Genomic DNA, 16,109 nt, shown 5'->3' on the forward strand with positions numbered 1-16,109 from the left:
TTTTTTTGTGTTCAAGAATATCAATAATGAATGGGTCCGCCTTTTGTTTTTTTCCCCCAAAATTGACAACACGCTTAGACCAGGCTAATTGTGCCGAAATGTGTTTCATCACTATCCTAGGAAAAAATTCGACAGCCATTACAGGCATGATAAGCATGGTACAGATAGAATTCAATGTTGACCCAAAAATAAAAAATAGAATTCAAATTCTTTTTTGCAAGTGGTATCAAATTATTGACCTTTAAATTCATTAGCAACTACGTCAAAAATGATTTTTAGTAATAGTGAGGTGTCCAATAATAATTTTGTAGTGCTAATGAATGTAACACGTTCATTTCATATAGATGAATAGTATCCAATTATTTCTCTATATATATTGGAAACTAATAGTTTGAGCTCCAAAATCTAAAACATATAGTACTTTAAAACATTATAAAGGTAAGAATTAATATTAGTATGGATGCAATATTATTCAACAACACAGGAATGGTGACCTCAAGAAGAGCATCTCCAATTACTTTATTGAGTCGAGGTCAGCCATCACTAGTTGTACTATCAAAAGGGTGTCTCTCAACTGCTGGAAAAATAAAATTAGCTGACCCAAATCCCAATACTATCAGACGTTCAGGGAATTACAAACCTACTACCTGGGATTTTCAATATATTCAATCCATTGACAATAATTACGTGGTATATATTTAATTCTTTTTTTTTTACGTATATATAGTACTTGTACATACTATCGATTGTGACAGTATATTATATTAATGTGTTTTATTATTAATTAAGATGATAATTAACTTTAGCGTTGCGTATAGGGAGATATGTATATGGAGCGGCTTGATGAAGTGAAGAAGGAAATGAAGAAGAATTTGATGATGATGGTTGATGGATCAATACAAGAATTAGATGTTAAATTGGAGTTGATTGATAATTTAGAAAGGCTTGGAGTAAGTTACCACTTCAAGGATGAAATAATGCAAATATTGAAGAGCATACATGACCAAAATGTAGCCACAGGACATTCATTATACTCTACGGCCTTGAAGTTTAGGCTCTTCAGACAATATGGTTTTCATATCTCTCAAGGTACGTACATGCATCTATAACAACATACCATCGAAATATCGACCAGGTTCACATATTTTAGTCCATTTTAAAATTCCAACTTTATGTGACACGTGTAGTTCAAAATTTGATGGTCAATCTGATTAATTTTCGATACGATTTTGAACATAGATTCTTCAAGTTTATTTTTTATTAGATTTTGACCAATGTATTTTATTGTGTTTTAGATATATTGAACAATTTCATGGATGAGAATGACAATCTCAAGCAGAGTATTTGTAACGACACAAAAGGGTTGTTAAAATTATATGAAGCTTCATTTCTCTCAACAGAAAATGAAACCTCTTTGAGAAATACGACAAAATCCACATTGACACATCTAATGAGATATGTTGATCAAAATCGTTGTGGAGAAGAGAATATAATGGTGGAATTAGTGGTCCATGCCTTGGAACTCCCAAGACATTGGATGATGCCAAGATTAGAGACAAGGTGGTATATTAGCATTTATGAGAGAATGCCAAATACTAATCCTCTTTTGTTAGAGCTTGCTAAATTGGACTTCAACATTGTCCAAGCAACACACCAACAAGATTTAAGAATTTTATCAAGGTACGCGAATACATATATTTTTAGATACAAATTAATTTCATCTAAGTGCTGAAACATTAATTTCGATGTAAATTAGGTGGTGGAAGAATACAGGGCTTGTGGAAAAGCTTCCATTTTCAAGGGATATACTTGTTGAGAATATGTTTTGGGCAGTGGGTGCATTGTTTGAGCCTCAACAAAGCTACTTTAGAAGATTGATAACAAAAGTCATTGTTTTTATTTCAATCATAGATGACATTTATGATGTTTATGGCACTCTTGATGAGTTGGAACTCTTCACTCTTGCTATTCAAAGGTCAGTACGTAACTCTATCGCAAAATAATTACTAGTAACTATATATTTTAAAATCGTAATAAATATAAATTCAGATGGGATACAAAAGCAATGGAGCAACTTCCAGATTATATGAAAGTATGTTATCTTGCACTCATCAATATTATCAATGAAGTGGCGTATGAGGTTCTTAAAAATCATGGCATCAACGTTCTACCCTACCTTACAAAATCAGTAAGATTCATTCTACTTAATAAATAATTTATTTTCCCAAAATACCCCTGATTTTGTCTGAGGCGAATTAAATATTTAAATGGCTGTTGTTAATTAGTGGGCAGATTTATGCAAATCATACTTACAAGAAGCAAAATGGTACCACAATGGATACAAGCCAAATTTTGAAGAATACATGGATAATGCAAGGATCTCAATTGCAGTACCAATGGTATTAGTCCACTCATTGTTCCTTGTCACAAATCAAATTACCAAAGAGGCCTTGGATTCCTTAACCAATTATCCTGACATTATTCGATGGTCTGCTACTATTTTTCGTTTCACCGATGATTTGGGGACATCTTCGGTAAGCTTTTATAACTTTTATCTCATATAGATATCTAGCGAAATCTCTGTTTAATTTAATTTATTTACTTTTGTATCAATTCAGGATGAATTGAAAAAAGGTGACGTTTCTAAATCAATTCAGTGTTACATGAACGAAAAGGGTGCTTCGGAAGAAGAGGCAAGAGAACACATTAGATTTTTGATAAAGGAGACATGGGAAGCAATGAACACTGCTCAGAGGAAAAATTCTCCATTTTCTGAAACATTTATTGAAATTGTAAGGAATATTACAAGAACATCGCACTTCATGTATCTGCATAACGATGTTAAAAGTAGCATTTCCAAAATACTTTTTGAGCCTATAATTATTCCTAATGTTGCAGTGGCTCTCAAGTAATTTTTTTTACATAGACTTCATTTTATTACTTTGGTTTTGTATATATGTATTTTCCATAAAGTCGAATTCAGAATTTAAACTTTTAAGGAGTTCTAATGATGTATTATATACAACTGAATTTTCGATTTATATAATGTTAATGTGTTCTTTCTTATTAATTGAAATTTCGATTATTATACATTTGGATCAAATTGTAATTTAAATCAAGAGTTGTTCCCACAATATATTTGAACAGTGAAAACCCCTATTTGAAGATTTGTAATTATGATTTTTAAGCCATATAAAGTAGAATGCGTACCAATATCAACTGCTTCCAATTTTGAACATACAAATACTGGATTTCATAAATAAATTGTGATTAGACATGATAAAATTATCAAATATCAATAAATAATAATCGGATTAGTGCGGTAAATTAGAGAAAACTTTAATGTTCTTGAGTTTCAAGATTAAAATTCGAGTATGCCAAATTAAAAAGGTACTGTTCTCACATTAGATTCTCACAAGAGGCTGTTAGTTACTTTTTTTTTTTGTAATGGTAGATCTAAAATGTAGGGAAAAAGGATAAATATACCCCTGAACTTTCGTAAATGGTATGCGTATATCCTTCGTTATATTTTTAGAACGTCAGTATCCTTGCCGCCCAAATTTTGAAGCATATATATCCTTTAAGTTAACCATGGTACACATGTCTCGATCTTAACCACTGACGTCACATTTATTAAATTTCTGCCCAAATTTAAAAAAATCCACCCAAGTTAATCTAGAAACCCGCCCAAATATATACTAATACCCATAACCCAAAATAGTAACCGATTTTAACACTCTTGTCGTGACCACCGCATTTTTATTGTGTTGTAGAATATTAACGATGAATGGGTCCGCTTTTATTACCTTTTGGCTGACTTGGTCGAAAAATCGACAACACACTGTGGTTCCAGGATAATAGCCACAAAATGTGATTCCTCACTGTCCTTGGAAAATTATTGACCTTTGAATTCATATCAGGCATTTATAAGCATGGGACACAAATAGAATTCAAAAGTTTTTGCAAATGGTGTCCAATAATATTCTTAGTACACGTTTAATTCATATACTTCCTTCCTATGTTTAAAAAAAGTTTGACTTATTTTTTTTTATTCTATTTAAAAAAGAACTATTCTTTTTCTTTTTTGGCAAGACTGTAATTTCAGTTTTCCTCGTGACATATTTAATTTTAAGGCCAGAAAAATAAAAGGTATTTTGATACATTTGACATAATTTTAATTTAGAACCACAAGATTGAAAAATCTTCTTTACTTTCATAAATTCGTGTCAAGTCAAACTAATTTTTTTTTTTAAGGAAAAAGGGCCAAGAATATCCCTAACCTATTGAAAAAGGTTCAAAAAAACCCTCATCCATTTTTTAGTCTTAAAATACCCTACATCTTTATTTTTGATTTAAAGATGCCCTTTTTCCACCTTTTGGTCTAAAAATACGCTCAAACTCAAATTTAATTGAATTAAATTCTTTTACATATTAGTTGATTCTTTTATTTGTTCTGAAAAATAATTTTTTATTTATTCAAATTTTTAATATTAGCTTATCTCAAAATATTAAAAATAATTAAGTCTAATTATATTTAAAATAAAAAATCAATTTCTTATGTTATCAAATATTTTAGTATAACTGATAGTATGAATTAAAAACGATAAAATTTGACTAATTGTATATCCAATTATAGTTGCCATTTCTTGAAATCTCACAACCCCCCCACCCCCACCCACACCCCAAAAAAAAAAAACTCCCTTCTTTATATATATATATATATATATATATATTATTTTTATTTTGTAAGGGTAGATCTTAAAATGTAAAATGTTATCCACGAGTATTATAAAACTAGGGAACATGGCCGCACTTCGCGCGAGGGTTAAAATATATGTGTTAGAATGTTTTTTCTTTTGGATTAATTATTATATATATCATTATATTATTTGATCATATCATTATCTCTTCATTTGAAATGATGATACATAATGAAACTTATCAAATTTAGCATCTATTTAATGATGAATAATACAATTCTTAATGAATAAGTCATAATATATGCTCTATTAAAAAATTACTTTATTTTCATTGCGAGAATATATAAAGAAATACATCAACAACGTCCTATCATTCTTTATTAAAATGATGATAAGAGAATATATTCTCTAATAAAAAATTATTTCATATCCCTATTACATTGAAACCAATACATGAAAAACGTCATGTCATTCTTTGTTAGTTTGATCTAGTAAAACTACCCCGTGTATATATTTTTTCAGTTGCTCTTGTTCTTTTCTGAAATATGCAATTCGCTCTTGCATAATATTTTCATGCATCACTTTAACTGATTTGCTTGATTCTTCAGTTGCATCTATATTTCAAAATAAATGTTTAGAATAATAAATTAATATAGCTATGAATATTATCATTAATATTTTTTTTTATTAAAACGATTATCATTAATATTTTATTTTGACAATTCTCCGAACAAATTATTTGGGGACCATATCCATAAAAAAAAATTCCATTGTAGTACTTATGTATAAGTGTTTGTCAAAGTCAAACTAAGCATAGAGTGTTGCAATAAAAAGGTTTTAATATAATAATATTGAGCATTTGAAAAACTAACCTCAATTAACCACTATGAGCATATGGTGACTATGAAGATAAATGGTGTGTGTTCATGTTTATTATTTTGTTTGTGAAATTTATACCACTTTTTTTCATTTCTTGGTTGTGCTTCCATTTAATTGTTTTAAATGATGAATTAATTATTTGAATTTGTTAAATGTTTGTGTAAAGTTAAGTGTCAAGATTTTGAAAAAATTGGAGGAAAGTTGGTGATTTGTATTGTTATTTATTTATTAGGAAAGATCTGTTATTAATTTATTATGGAGATATAGTAAATGAAAAAGTGTAGAGGAATCGTAGGATAGTGTAATTGTATAGAAAATAATTCATAAATATATCATTAACGCCTAATCTTACATCATTATTTAAAATTGTTGGTATTTTTCTCTTTTGTTAAAAAATATTGTTAAGTGAGGTAGTTTATTTATCATATATATATATAACTGTATTTTACAACTTTTTTCGTTGGTTGTGTTCTCCATTTGAAATTGTTAAATCTTTACGTAAAGATAAGTGTCCACATTTAGAAAAAGAATAGGCTGAAAGTTAGGGATTTGTATTGTTTTTTTTATTAATTCGAGTAAAACTGTAGAGAGTATCGCGAGACAGCTTGAGAGTCTGAGTTAAAAGGGAAAAATATGAGGTACGCACTTGCTTCTGTTATTGATTTGTTATATAAAAAGAGTAAATGGAAAGATGGACAGAAATTGCTTAGTATGGTGTTATGGTATAGAAAGTAATCCACACATATTAGACCACGATATGACCTTACAAAAATCTTGAGATAAAAAAGATCTTTATAGATAAAATTAAAAATACTAATATTTTCAATAATACCCCTCGATGTAATTTAACTTCAAGCACTCATCCATGAAAACACCAATGGCAAGAAGTAAAACTCAAGGCTTTTCTAACACCGACCCCAAGGCCCTTCCTCCTTCTTGCCAGGAAAAGTTAACAGGCTACTAATTAGCAAATACCATTGATTTATTTAAAAATAATATTTTGACTAGACTGGTTTTAAAGAGTCGCCATTTAATTTTAGAGTAAAATCAAGAAAGCTATTGTTTTCAAAAGACTAAAACAGAAATCTAATGAAAACTTAAAAGGGGTTTGGTGTTCTTATTAGTGTTCTAGGAAGGGTTTTAAAGCATCTAGAACACCCGCTAATGCGGTTATCTAGCAATTAATATTTGACTAAAAAATAGCTTAATTTGAATTGAACAATTTTTATAATTAGAACTATTTTAAAGGGGACAAGGTGAAGTATGGAATTACTATCTAAGTGAGATATCTTGTAAAAGTATTCTTTTAGTCTTGTTAAAGGTGACTGATTCAATTAAAGTATTAAATCAAAAATGAGTATCTTTCGAGGATTTTGAATTTTTAAAATCTTAAGATTAAGTAGCAGATATTGACAAGTAAACAAACACAATAAAGCAAAGAGGGAAAGAGACTTGTGCCCAAATCTGGTTTTCCTGTCCGCCTGGGCCAGTATTTGGGCCTATTTTCGTTCTGGGCTTATTTGAGTCACCTTCACCTGTCCTAAACTAGCATAAAAGAAATATATATTTTTATCTCTGGGCCTTAGACCCAATTCTTTCACCTGTCCTAAACTTCTACTCCCTTCGTCCCATATTATATGTCATCCCTTTCTAAAAATGGTTGGACCACAATATATGTCATTTTATAAAATTTATGCATAAATTACCATATTTTGCCCATTATACCCTTGATAGATTAATTAATTAATCTTGAAAATGTATTTACTTTAACTAACCTAGGAAATCTACAAGTAATTAATTTCATTAGGAGAGTACTTCATTCATTAATTAACTACTTTCTTTATTCACTACTTATTCTATAAAATCTGATTTTGAAAAAAAATATCAACAAACAAATTAAAAATAACATCAGAACTAAAATTCATTTGTCGTCTAATTTCGTTATCAATAACATCAAATTCAGCAGGAAAATGTAGATCAATTTGAAGTAATGAAATTTGAATATTTTGTGATGTTGTCATGTTTGCTTTAAGAATTTATATATAAAAATATAAAAAAACATTTTACACAAAATATATAGGAAAATTGAGGTGGAAAAAACATGATTTTAAAATTTTTTTGGATCAATTGGTTAAAAAATTTGGCTCCAAAAATAAACTCTAAAATTTAAATAGTCATCCAAATGCATTTATATTTTTGAAATCTAACATATTCATTATTTATTACAAAGTTGTCTTAAGCAAACATTAAATACGGACATAAGGATAAAATTACATCATTTCTTAATGCAAGTGCAAATGAAAAAGGTGACATATAATATGGGACGTAAGGAGTAACATAAATAATAATAATGACTAAATGGGCTTAGGCCCAATAAATAACAAAATACAATCTTTTTCATATTCTTTCAACTCCGGGACCTGTACGTCGATTTTTACAGTTGGATGACTCGAGTAAAAGTGAAATTTAAGCCTTTATGGCTCTTCCGAAATGCAAAGGAAATGATGAGTTCATAGTGAATTCGAACAGATTTCACATGCAAGAAAGGAAGATAAGAATTAGTGCCCGAAAATAATAAGTGTAATAATATATCTAAGACAATTTATCAATTCAACTCTTATAATAATATATGGCAAAATAAACTTGATCGAACTAAACAACGAAGAGTGTTAATGACCCAAATCCCACTAATAAACAAAGTAATGGACATTCAAGCTACTACTTCAAACAAGTGCATTAAAAAGAGATAAAAAATAAAAAATGCTAATAGTATAAACAAATTGACTAATTAGCCTACTATGCGAGGAGCAATACAGAGGATTAGCATTATAACCAAAAAAGCATTCCAACAACTTCCAGATTCTAAGAAATAAATGAATAATGGAATGCCATTCAAAACGAAAACAAGATAGAACACAAGAAGATGGAAGCATGCTGGAAAATTATACACATGATATGATATGATATGATATAATATAACGAAATTGATCAGACCCGAAATCAAGCGAATAGACCAATAAATGCAAACTTGGATATGACATACTTGATACTGTCAAAGATAGGATAAAATATACACTAGCTTGATCATGAATTAAGTTAAAACCAACTCATTACTATTATCAAAACAGACCCTTTAGAACCTCGAAATCGAAAAGATATAAAGTAAACAAGGTTTATTTTTTTTCACCTATTAATTTTGCAACAGAATCGCACCATCAAAAAGGAAGGACGACATGGTTTATTCGCAAATTTGCAGATTGAATCAACATTAAAGAAAAACCATAATAAATGATCTGAATGAACCAAATGAGGCATTGAACATTAAGGATGAAAACAAATAGACAGGAAGCTGCTTCAAGAACCTAAAAAAAACTAGAGTGACGAAATCGAAGGATAGAAATAACGAACTAGCTAAATCCAGAAAACAACAAGAAAATGTCACATAAATCCACCGAGTTAGCTAGTTTCTAAGACTCTCATATCTTTTCGAGGACAAATATCAACAGTAACAACCTAAATGAGAACATATTATACTTGAAGGCTGTGTAAACAACAGAAAGCAAATTCAACATCCAAAAAATAAAATGAAGAGAAATCACAGGATAGACTCAAATAGTGAAACAAGGAATCAACAGAACTAGGACTTAAACGGCAAACCTTAAGCTCAATATTGAAACTAGATCATGAAGTCGCATAAGGACACGTATAACATATAAAGATACCAAGAACTCAATGACAAATAACGGCAACACAGGCCTTCAATACGCTGGAATCGCCATTTCGAAATTTAAAAGACGAGAACATATTATAAAGGAGGAGGTGTTACCTTCTTCCGGGCAGCTACTGAGACGAAACGAACCAGCGACCACGGTCTTCCTACCACAGAACTCAAATACGAACAGCAGTAAGAAACCATAGCAAAACCTCGAATCTCAAACAAAACTTGAAGGAATCAATGGCAAAATGGAATGGAGACGTGGTACTCCGATTGAAACTCAAATGTTCTCTGCCTTAACGTTTTATTATATATTTTAGCTAATTTTTTGCATAAGCTGCTCTCAGTATTTTGCTCTAGAAAAATTTCCAACAAAAAATCTCTCTTCAATACTGAAAAGAAACAGAATATATAGAAGGAGATTAGGGTTCACCATTGGGGGGAAAAGGTGAAAAACGGATAAGAACAAGGGCCCATTTCGAATTTCGAACTCCTAAAACCTTTCACTTTTTCGGGGATACACTTGCGATTTCAACCCATTCCGGAAAATGAAAGGGGGAATAAACGGCTAGGATCGACTCTCATGTCATTCTTGTGCTACGTGGCTCAATCTTGCAGCCGCAAGGACGACCCTCAGACGGCTATCGCCGGATTCCCTGTACAAGAACAGTACTAGACTGAGACGTAGGGTGTACGATTCGTCAAACACCTTGGTTTCTAAAATTGGAGAGGTCATAAATTGTCTCTTGCCTTATCTATATATAGAACAGTTTAGTGTTCCAAAACCTTGGCCAAAGTCATTGTTTGTCCAAGATCTACACTGGAGTCTTAAATGGCAGACAAAAACATTCAACTCTTTTTCTAATATAACCTGTTGAACTAACTCTTGAGGTCCCAACTTAGCATAAGTTGTATGTTGTATATTGATCATCACAAGGCAAGTGAAACTCAAGGTACCATAGTGCGTCGATAACATCCTTGCTATCAATTGAATATTCTGTTGTTAGCGCTGCATCATGGTTGACATCTTTGTTCCACCAGTAAATCCAGCTATCTACATGAGCATAATTTGCAGGAAAAAAAAATATGTTAGCTTGTGCTGTCAAAACTCAAAAGGGATAAGTAGTTTCATTTGATTCACATTATTAGTACATCGGTTATGTGTTAAATAAATTTTCAGAGTATCCATCGTCTTCAAATTTTTGGGTACGCCTGCACTACGCCTTATACATAGTTTCTTTTTTTTCTTGATAGGAATGTGAAACCTTATTTGCACACGCAACATGATCTCGAGTTGTTAAAATAGACAGTTCGAATGGAGCTAGACAGTTCAAGTAACTTGTAGTCACCCGCACGGTTACACATTATAATCAGTATGTAGTTAGAAGAAAAATAATATTTTAATAAATCTTTTACATGGTACACACGATATTTGGTGATGAATTGAATCAAATAAAACATGATGCCAAAATACTAATACAAACTCACCACCTCGGTGTTAGTTGGTTGCATTTTCATTATTGATGAAGAAGTTCTTGCTTATGTACTAACTTGATCGCCATTTTAGATGTCCCATGCTTTGTATTAGGAAGAAACCCTGACATGCGCACCAGAAACTCATATGACCGTTGTTGCATATTTGTCACCCATTCTAACAGGTCATATCAAATTGCGTGGTGAAAGAGACTCTCATAAGAAAGTTTTGAAAATTTCTACTACTGCTACATATGCAAGAGAGCAAACAACTGAACAAAGGATCTACATTGGAAAAATGGATTAAGAATAATGAGACCGAAACTAACCAAACCATAAGTGCTAACGGGATAGCTAATGATAGAAAACTGACGTCATCAACCTTGCCAATCCAAAATCCATTAATCTAGCACTAAAGTCTGTGAAATCATCTCGACCACGAACCAACTCTGAAAAGCAAGAATAAGCCATTGTAAGAACTGTTACGCAGAGAATGAAAATTTGGGTATGCAAAGGGTTGACTGACTATGAAACTATATATACTGCAAAAATTAGGGTATATATGAAAGTGCACAAAAATAAATTAACAATGTAATGATTCAGAGATTAATACAAATTTTAAGACATTACAGTTACAAATCAGGAAGATAAAAGGAATGGATTAATAATGGTAGAAGGTGAAATGAAAAACGTACCTTAAACTTCTGAAATTGGGAGGGAGAAGGTCATATATAAAGTCAGAGGAAAACTTTAGCGAAATAAGAAAATCAAAATAACGCCTCATAAACTAACCTATTCAATTGGGTCTTTAAGGTCATGTTAGTGGGCTGGCCTTTAGGAAAACGTTTTAGGCTTTAATAGCAGCTGGTCAATTATTTAGTGTGTTCCTTTTAACTCATTTATTATGTACTTATTTTATAGGCAAAAAAATAGATAATTGTGGAGGGTGCCACATCACCTGTTTTATATTCAGCTTTATATATATATAAATAGATTTAGTCTGATTTGATTTATTTTTTACCCGTTTGCGTATATAAACGTTTCTCACTTAATCATGGTTATGATATTTAATTAAATTAATCACCTAGTTGGTATTGTTTTTCTCCAATTCCAGATTTTTATTTTCATGTCTGTGTCTATTTATAAGTTCCGTCTGTACTACTGTCCAATTTTATTTATCTTTTAGTTGTAAAATTTAGAAATTTGACAAAAATCTCTTCAAATTTAAGGATTTTAGATACATCATTCAATGTCCTGAACATCGCGTCCTGATTTCGGACACATCACTCAGCTTTTCGATACGTCGTGTTCCGATTTTAGATACATCACTCAACGTCCTGATACATCGTGTTTCGATTTCGAATACAACACTAATACCCAATACATAACGTCCCGATACATTACCTTGATACTAGACACACCTGGATACATCGCGTCCGGATATATATATATATATATAGATTTGATGATTGAGATTTAAAATCTGTTTGAATCGATTTGTTTTAAATATTTTTATTTAAATAACCTTTAAATATTTTTATAATATTAAAAAATATTTTTTAAGTATATTTTTTAATTTAAAATAAAACAAGTAGATTGCAAATCGTCCTTTGTTTCCATTATGGAAAAAGTGTAGATATTGAAATAACGGTCGTGTATAATGAACTGTTGCGCACGAATAAAGTGTTGAAATATTTGTCAGTACGACACAACACAACCAATGAGTATATAAATTAAAACTGATCCAGTGAACTATTCACCGTCAGTGGCGGATTCAGAATTTTTGTTCAGGGGTTCGAAAAATAAAAGTATAAACATGTAAATAAGACAACAAAACAAAATTTCAAGAAAATAGTAGTATATAGTTTTAGTGGAGGACCCTTGAATATTTTTGGGTTTAAAACCACACTTTTAACATGTTTTATATAAAAAAAAAATGGAACTGAAACTAAAAAATAAAAAAAACTGAAACTAAGAAAGAAAAGATTAAAACCACACTTTTAGCATGTTTTATAAAATAAAAAACTAAAAAAAAAAGGAACTGAAACTAAAAAGAAAAAAAAAACTGAAACTAAGAAAGAAAAAATTAAACACTAACATAGAGATTGGAACCCTCGACATGGAGGTTAATTTCATGGGGTCCTGCCTCTAGGCTATCGATTTCTCTTTTTCATTAAGGGGTTCAAAATATATATATTCACATAAATACAGAAAATTACCTTATATATATAATGTAATTTTTTGCCAAAGGGGTTCGGGTGAACCCCTGAACCCATGTGGGTCCACTCTTGTTCACGCAAAATTATTGTTCATCAATATTACTAATACTATTCAAAATAGTGGTGACCTATCACCTCATAAAGCGCTTTTCTTGAATTATTTTTACAATAGATTTTTAGTATAAGGAATGAATAAAAGTGACGAGAGAGAGTATTTAATTTGTTGAAATGTGCTTGACTTTTTTCCTTTTCATACGAGACTTTTCACCAACTTTTGTTTGATTGGCCTTGAAAATTCCAAGTGTTAAATAAACTTTATCTTTATTCATATGATGATATGATACTCACTCACTCACTGTGTCTGAAATAGGGAGTAGGTATATTTTGATTCTATTTAAACGGCAACATCTTGGGGGTCCTAAAACACACTTTCCAAAAACATTGAAGCAGAGTCAATAAAATGGTTTCAATATTGAATAACATAGGGATGATGGTCACCTTCAACAGACCATCATTTACTTGTTTTTTCTCACTCCGTCACTCTACATCTGCTTCTACCATGAACATTACTACTCCTATTTCCACCACAAGGCGTTCAGGGAATTACGAGCCTACCATATGGGATTTCCAATTTATTCACTCCCTGCACAATCCTTATGCGGTAAACGTACCTACATTTTCTATTTATTATATTAACCTCACGCGTTATTCATTTAATTTGTAAATGTGTTGCGTAGGGAGACAAGTATATGAAGCGTTTTAACAAACTAAAGAAGGAAGTAAATAAGAATTTGATGATGATGATGGTTGAAGGATCACAAGAGTTAGAGAAGTTGGAGTTGATTGATAATTTAGAGAGGCTTGGAGTGAGCTACCACTTTAAAGATGAAATTATGCAAATCTTGAGGAGCATTACTTACCAAAATATAACCCCAGGAGATTCATTATATACCACAGCATTGAAATTTAGACTATTGAGACAACATGGTTTTCATATCTCCCAAGGTACAATACTATTTTAATTTGACTGTTATTTCTTGTTTTGCCCTAGGCAATCTGTTTTATTGATTAAATCTATTTTGAACCTTATAGGAATTAAAACTGTTGAGAGAGAAGACACTTTTATTTACTTACTTATATTTTCAAGAAAAACGTCAAAAGATATTTTCTATAGCTACAATATTGTGAGAAATAGAATCTAAATCAACTCTTATATTATTATTTTTCTTGTTGTTTCTAGATATATTGAACGATTTCAAGGACGAGAATGGAAATCTGAAGCAGCGTATTTGTCAAGACACTAAAGGTTTGTTAGAATTATATGAAGCATCATTTCTCTCTACAGAAACTGAAATCACTCTGAAAAATGCCACAAGATTCACAGTGGCACATCTAAAGAATTATGTTGACAATCATTCATGTGGAAATCAAGACGATAATATAATAGTGGAATTAGTGGTCCATGCTTTGGAACTTCCAAGACATTGGATGATGCCAAGATTAGAGACAGAGTGGTATATTAAAATTTATGGGAGAATACCAAATGCTAATCCTCTTCTGCTCGAGCTTGCTAAATTGGACTTCAACATAGTTCAAGCAGCACACCAACAAGATTTGAAAATTCTGTCAAGGTGAGGTATCATCCAATTATATCTTTTAGATGATCTGATAGTAATATAATTTCAGAGTTAAATTCCATGTTAGAACATGTACAATATAACTTCTCATGTAATGTAAAGGTGGTGGAAGAGCACAAATTTGGCAGAGAAGTTGTCATTTTCAAGAGATAGACTGGTGGAAGACTTTTTCTGGTCAGTGGGATTAGTATTTGAGCCTCAACACAGCTTCTGTAGAAGAATGGTGGCGAAAAACGTTGCTTTTATAGTCGTCATAGATGACATTTATGATGTTTATGGCACTCTTGATGAGTTGGAAATCTTCACTCATGCTGTTCAAAGGTCAGTTATTAACTTTTGATAAACATCATAATACCTAACTTAATCGTCGTCCTTGTCAGCTTGTTTGTGATTTCGAATTTTGATTTCTTGTAATACAAATTCAGATGGGATGTAAAAGCAATGGAGCAGCTTCCGGACTATATGAAAATATGTTACCTTTCACTCTTCAACACTACCAATGAAATGGCCTATCATATTCTCAAACAACAAGGGATCAATGTCATGCCCTACCTCACAAAACAAGTAAGTAAAATTACAATCTTCACTTAATTCCCTTCTTTTACTTTCAATCTTTGAGGCAGAACCAATATTTAAATTTCATTGGATTTAGAATTTAATTATATATTTTATGCAACACAAAATTGGATTCAGTTGAACCTATATTGGCCTCTGCCCCCTCTCCTCCCCTGCCCCAAACCACAAATTAAAGCTATAATTAATCCATTTATATATTTGAAACAAGTTACTATTAATTAGTGGGCAGATTTATGCAAAGTATACTTACAAGAAGCAAGATGGTACCACAATGGATATAAGCCAACACTAGAAGAGTACATGAATAATGCATGGATTTCAATTGCAACTCCTTTGGTATTACTCCATGCATTCATCTTTCTCATCAATCCAACTACCAAAGAGGCATTGGAATCCTTAAACAAATATCCAGATATAATTCGTCGATGTGCTATAATTAATCGTTTCGTCGATGATTTGGCGACATCATCGGTACGTTTTCATATATACCTTAATTCCTCTCATATTAAACTTGTGAGTGCTCCTCATTTTTTAATTATTCTTCTTGTTAATATAGGATGAATTGAAAAGAGGTGATGTTCCCAAGTCGATACAATGTTGCATGAATGACAAGGGTATTTCGGAAGATAAGAGGCAAGAAAACACATCAATTTATTGATAAAGGAGATGTGGGAAGTGATGAACAAAGACCAAATTAGTAAAGAAATGCTATTTTCTGAAGAATTCATTAGGATTGTGTTAATTTTTTCAAGAACATCACATTGCATGTACCAGCATGGAGATGGGCATGGAATTCAAAATTCTCACATTAAAAATTATATTTCCAAAGTACTCTTTGAGCCTCTCATTATGTAATTAATTTCATAGTGTCTTAACTATTCAATACCTTAAAAAGCATAAAGCTCTGCTT

At 31.2% G+C, this 16,109-nt stretch overlaps 1 protein-coding gene and 1 pseudogene across 1 annotated transcript; both read left to right on the forward strand.

The window, feature by feature from the left end:
- The first annotated feature begins 452 nt into the window (after window positions 1-452).
- On the forward strand, window positions 453-2,951 carry LOC125816291 ((R)-linalool synthase TPS5, chloroplastic-like). The gene is made up of 7 exons (XM_049495878.1): window positions 453-690; window positions 819-1,089; window positions 1,296-1,680; window positions 1,757-1,975; window positions 2,050-2,188; window positions 2,286-2,534; window positions 2,619-2,951. Exons 1-7 carry the CDS (start codon window positions 457-459, stop codon window positions 2,910-2,912), a joined length of 1,791 nt encoding a protein of 596 aa, XP_049351835.1. The 5' UTR covers window positions 453-456; the 3' UTR covers window positions 2,913-2,951.
- A 10,495-nt stretch (window positions 2,952-13,446) lies between these two features.
- Window positions 13,447-16,054, forward strand: LOC125816290 ((R)-linalool synthase TPS5, chloroplastic-like; annotated as a pseudogene).
- Window positions 16,055-16,109: the final 55 nt, after the last annotated feature.

Source organism: Solanum verrucosum, unplaced genomic scaffold (genome assembly GCF_900185275.1).
Source record: "Solanum verrucosum unplaced genomic scaffold, falcon-dt-bn FXZP01000261.1, whole genome shotgun sequence".
Taxonomy (NCBI): Eukaryota; Viridiplantae; Streptophyta; class Magnoliopsida; order Solanales; family Solanaceae; genus Solanum; species Solanum verrucosum.

Bases quoted from the DNA above. Each gene is read 5' to 3' on its own strand.
- LOC125816291 (XM_049495878.1), top strand. From the start codon at position 457: ATGGATGCAATATTATTCAACAACACAGGAATGGTGACCTCAAGAAGA. The intron at 1,976-2,049 runs GTCAGTACGTAA...ATATAAATTCAG, and splicing joins TTCACTCTTGCTATTCAAAG to ATGGGATACAAAAGCAATGG. The intron at 2,535-2,618 runs GTAAGCTTTTAT...GTATCAATTCAG, and splicing joins ATGATTTGGGGACATCTTCG to GATGAATTGAAAAAAGGTGA.